We start from the raw sequence: 5,383 nt of genomic DNA on the forward strand, positions 1-5,383 counted from the left end.
CCAGTGCATTTCTTCCCCTTTATCTAACTATGGAACACACATATTCCAGCAACTTCTTTTATTTATAAAATTAATTTGCTCTCCATCTCGTATCCAATGTCTTTGGGTGGAGTCCAGAGTCTTACCTACTTTGTCTTCAAGTCATTGTCTTGTGTGCCTTCCCCTTTATCAACTATTTTGCCATGGATTTTTTCTATGGAGTAATCTGTCACACACTTTACCAACTATTATGCCAGAGCTGCAATCAGTGACTTAATGTTATCTATTAGCCACTTTAGGATGGTGTATGTCCCTTAGCTCAGCTGTTGTCCCTCATTTGGATAGAAGGAAGATGCCACAGGATTCTCTCCTGGGAATAGTATTCTTTGCATTTTTATTAATGATCTAAGTAGTAGATGGAAGAAATGCTTACCAAGTTTGCCAGTATAGATGGAATTTGGGGAAACAGTAACAACACAGACAACAAAACGATATGCAGAATGGTTTTAGGAGATGAGGGAAATGGATATTTCATGAAAATAAAAACTTGTACATTTTAGGGTGGGGGGAAATCAAGCACCCAGATATTGAAGCTTAGTAATGTTATGTGTGAAAACATCCTGGAATATAATTGGATCACTAATTGAATCTCAGCCACATGACATACCTGCAAAAAAGACAAACACAATTTTAAGATGCATCAATACAACCATTGTTTTCAAATGATAAAGTAGAAGCTGAACATCTATCTGTTGCAGATTCCTTAACCTAAATTCCTGAACCGAATTGGTTGGGCCTGATGACCTAACTTATGATTTTGTGATTTAATGATTCTATTTTTGGCAGTGATGGAATTGAAATGATTGCACCTTCTAAAAATTCCCTCTTACATGTGAATAAGCACTACTTCAGCTGTGTGAAGTCTAAAAGTCAGAAAACCGAGATTGTTAGTTAGGACAAGGCTGATATAACAGCACTTTTTTCAGTCACTAGCACCCCCTAAAGTACATTTTGATATTAGAGCCACAAGACTTATTGGAAAGAAGCAAATGTTCTGCTTTGGAAAAACTTGTTCTACTATTGCAAAATATAATTAGCTGAAAAGGGAAGGAAGTAACGTTTCATATATATTTAAATGTAGGTGGCTGAACAGACCTTGACAGCAGAATAACAAGGAGCTGGTTAATCACTTCTCTGAACACTCAAAGGCATCGGTTTCATTCAAATGATTGCAGTTATAGTTCTAGATTTTTTTTCTTCTTTTCAAAACGATGGGATGCTGCTGTTGCAATCTGAAGTAGCTCATGATCTCTGATGGCCACTGCAGAAACCAAGGCTTTCTCAGCCTCCTGGGATGATCCTAAAGATATCACTTCATCTTCTTTCCAGAGGAACTGCAGGCAATACAACAAAGAGTTTTACTGACATGTAAAAGCTATTCAATTGTTATCATATCCATTTTTGTGAACATAATCCATTTGATCAGATGCCTGAAATTTAATCCGAGAAATGCACTTAACAAGTGACAACAAGGGGTGGAAAGGAAATGGAAAAGAGAATAGAGAAAAATAATCTTCAGCCAACAAAAACAAAAAAGCAGTTAAATGTGACATAGTTTCTTACACATAATAGGTAGCCATGTTAAGAATTGTAAAGTCTCGGCCTTAGTTTTAGCTACGGGAAACAGTATCCTGAAGAACTCAAATCACCACTAATTTTTAATTAGTTATATTGCAATTTGTCTTACTGCTGGCTCATCTGATCTTCCCAGCTATAAAAAATCTTACTAGACTTATCATTTTAAAGTTTATAGTTAGTTTAATATAATTATTGTGTTAATGTAATTATATTTCTCTAGTTAAATTCCATTTATGCATTTTATTAGTACATTGCTTTAACAATTATATGACTCTAGAATTGCTTAATAAATCTAGCTTCTTGGGTTAATGCAAAAAACACCCTGGATGATTCTTGAAAAGTAGACACCCACATTTAGTTCACCAGTGCGGTTGAATTTTGTGAATTCAGCCGCACTGAGATTTGTTATGGATTGGTCTCTCAATAAAAGCTTCCAAAGAAACAAGCCTTTCAGCCTGTTGCAACGAAATAAGTCCCGAAACATCTGAACTACCCCGCAGCAATCTTACACGCAATTATTTGGGAACGCAAAACGGGCCCAATCTAGCCTTAAGAATGTAATTTAATCCTATCTCTATTTGTGCAAGGTGTGTGTAGGTAGATTACATATATACACTCATACACATGCATATATTACTTTGCACACACGGAGAAATTCTATAGAAATAGTAAACGCTCCTACAGTCACCTTTAAAAAAGCTCAATTCATAACACTCATAGTTTGTTAAATTTTGCCGCCCATTCCCACAAACCTACGCTCCCAGCTTCCGCTCACCCCTCTTCCTCCCCTTCACGCATTTTCCGCATTTTCACGCCCTGGCGGAGTTAACTCCCAGGGTCGTGCTGCCGTGTTGCGAGTAACGCATGCGTAGTTCAAATAGCGTCCCTATAGGGAAAGATGGCGGGAGTGGTTTTGATGCTGCGTTCGGCGTTTCGGCAGGTTAGAGTCGCGTCCGGTCCTTTTCTCTCTCGATTCCTCCCTTAACCTGCTGTGCTCAACTTCGGTTTCTGCCCAGTGCTTCCCCCCCGCCAGCCAACAGTCGCTCCGAGATAAGCCAGGAATTTGGGGGAGGGGGTGGGAATGGAAGACTACGCAAGAAGAGCCTTGCCCTGCCGACCTCCCGAGTGTCCTGCGGCGGATTCGTGTTGCCTGCCCCTTTTCGTTTTTTTTAAAGTTCTTCTATCTTGCTCATATTATGGCACTCTGCTGGAACTTCTGAAAGCAACCTGGTTAATTGTTCTCACTGTTAGGAAATTTCTCCTTAGTTCTAGATTGCTTCTCTCTAGTTAGTTAGTTTCCATCCATTGTTTCTTATCTTGCCTTCTTGTGTTTTGAAAAATAGAGTGACCAGGATTATTACTTTGCTTTTTAAAAATATTTTAAACATTAATACTTGGCATCAGTTGAAATTTAAACAGGCATACCCATTTACCTGAAGAAAAGCTGATTGTAATTTCTTTTTATTAGTTCTTCCCCATGCCATGTGCTGGTCAAACAAGAGGTTATTATGTGGACTGGAGGATGGTACGTGATGTTAAGAGAAGGAAAATGGCTTTTGATTATGCAGATCAGAGACTGCGGCTGAATTGCCTTAGGAAAAATAAAATTTTGCCTAAAGAACTCCAGGTAAGAATATTATTTTTGTCAAGGTATTATGAAATGGAACAAGAAAACTTGTTTAAAAATGTATCCTATATGCTTGACTTTGGACAATTAATAAGACCAAAATTAACAATAGCATTAACACCATCAAGTGTTTAATATAACCATGATCAAGAAACAAGCGATATCAGAGCCCCAGGCTTGATGGCAAACCTAAGCTTGTAATATCTTGTGAAAGGCCAGCAGGACTGAGGCAAGTTCTCCAGTGGGATGTTGTTCTAGGAGCCAGGCACCACAGCAGCATCTCTTCCTGGGCCCTACCAGACGGTAGTCTCTTGCAGATAGGTTTCAGAAAATGCTTCTCTTGCTGGATCCAACATGACGGATAGTCATCTGTGCATCTTACACTAAATATATGTTCTATAATAATAATTTATAATATATAATTCTTTTACACTAATTGTATTTATTGGGAACGTGATATTGTGCCAATGTGTTAAAGAATTTCAAATGATATAAAATAGTTTGTGCTCAGACAGTTAAATTTTAATTCTTTTTAAATTTTAAAAACTTATTTTTCTGCTTTAATTTTAATTGCTAGTATCTTTTTAATAGTCTGAGTGCTGAAGAATTTATGCTTTTGAGTTGTGGTGCTGGAGAAGATTCTTGAGAGTCCCTTGGACTGCAAGGAGATCAGATTAGTCAATCCTAAAAGAAATCAACCCTGACTGTTCTTTTGAAGGTCGATACTGAAGCTGAAACTCAAAAACTGTGGCCACCTAATGAGGAAGGTTGGGAATGTTGGGAAAGATTGAAGGCAAAAAGAGAAGGGGACGGTTGGGTGAAATGAGAACATCCTTTTTAATGTGTTTTTTTTCTATTTAAGATACTTTAAAGTTGATATGTGTAGGCTATGAAAAATGCAAAATGTATTTTTGTTGAGTCCGTGTAATTAGAAAAATCCATGCAAAAAAAATCTAATTATTCAGAGATATCGTGGATATCTTAGTTGAGAAACAATAGTTCCACTTCCAATCTAATTCTTATTGGAGTGGTTAACTAGTAGAAGGATTACAGGACCTCATATGAAGAATTTAGTGCATTTATTCAGGGAAGAGAAGAGATAAAAATCCTGTGATCCCAGATTCCCTACCATGTCAGTTTAGGATTGGCAGTTCCAGTTGAAAACAATCTTTGAGATTCTTCACTCACACTTCATGTGACATAATTGTATACATCTTTCTATCTTAAGTATAGAAGGGGAATTTTATATTTTTAAAAAACTTGTTCCAGGAAATTACCGATAAGGAGATAGCTGATCTGCCCCGAGATAGTTGCCCTGTGCGGATCCACAATCGATGTGTTCTGACATCCCGACCTAGAGGTGTAAAAAAGAGATGGAGGCTCAGCCGAATTGTCTTCCGTCATCTGGCTGACCATGCCCAGCTCTCTGGGATACAGAGGGCAATGTGGTGACCTACAAGCAAGTAATCTCTTCAAACGTGACAAAACTGAATCCTAATTGAAAATTCCTGGACATGGTGTGCAAGAATGAGAGATTAAGTATGTTGACAAGGATATCAGTCTGATATTATGAAGATGTGAACCTACTCTTGCAACTCAGAAGACATGCAAAATAAACTGTCACAGATTTGACTCTGATTCATTTCTTGCATTTGAAGTAGTTTTTTAACTTTATCATTTTTTGAAAAACAACACTGCACGTTATAGCCTAGTTTGTATATCGTAACTATTTATAATAATTTCTTGACTAACATAAAAACAAGACTTCAGAAAAGATAAGAGTGTTCTAGACAGAGTATAATAGTATATGCCTGGCCCAAAATCAGTGTTTAGAAAAATGGGGAATTAAAGTAGAAAATACAAGTTGAAAGCAATGTATAATTCATCCAATGCCTGCTCTGCTCAGTTTGTGCACATCCCCGCTGAATAGACATCTAGTCCATTTGAACTCCTCCTCCAGCAAGGGAGAATCCTCACTGGTTTTAGGCAGACTGTTCCATTGCTTAGCAACTGTTACTGCCAGAAAAATATTCCCTACCAACATTCTACTTTAAAATTGTTGATCTTTTGCCTGCTTTTAGTGTGACACTCATAAATATTTGTAGACCTTTATGAAATCTTCCCCCCAATCTTCCCTTT

The 5,383-nt window shown here is 37.5% G+C and overlaps 1 protein-coding gene and 1 long non-coding RNA gene across 2 annotated transcripts; one reads left to right on the forward strand and one right to left on the reverse strand.

The window, feature by feature from the left end:
• Nucleotides 1-356: 356 nt before the first annotated feature.
• On the reverse strand, nt 357-2,431 carry LOC113438111 (uncharacterized). The gene is made up of 3 exons (XR_003374331.2): nt 2,306-2,431; nt 1,135-1,373; nt 357-646 (listed from the first exon to the last, which is right to left on the reverse strand). It is a non-coding gene; the product is annotated as an uncharacterized LOC113438111 (long non-coding RNA).
• Nucleotides 2,422-4,876, forward strand: MRPS14 (mitochondrial ribosomal protein S14). The gene is made up of 3 exons (XM_026703340.2): nt 2,422-2,557; nt 3,086-3,244; nt 4,514-4,876. The coding sequence occupies exons 1-3, from the start codon at nt 2,516-2,518 to the stop codon at nt 4,694-4,696; spliced, it is 384 nt and encodes a 127-aa protein (XP_026559125.2). The 5' UTR covers nt 2,422-2,515; the 3' UTR covers nt 4,697-4,876.
• The last annotated feature ends 507 nt before the right edge of the window (nt 4,877-5,383 follow it).

The sequence above is a fragment of the Pseudonaja textilis genome, chromosome 3 (assembly GCF_049901715.1).
Source record: "Pseudonaja textilis isolate UNSWEBS1 chromosome 3, rPseTex1.2, whole genome shotgun sequence".
Lineage (NCBI taxonomy): Eukaryota > Metazoa > Chordata > Lepidosauria > Squamata > Elapidae > Pseudonaja > Pseudonaja textilis.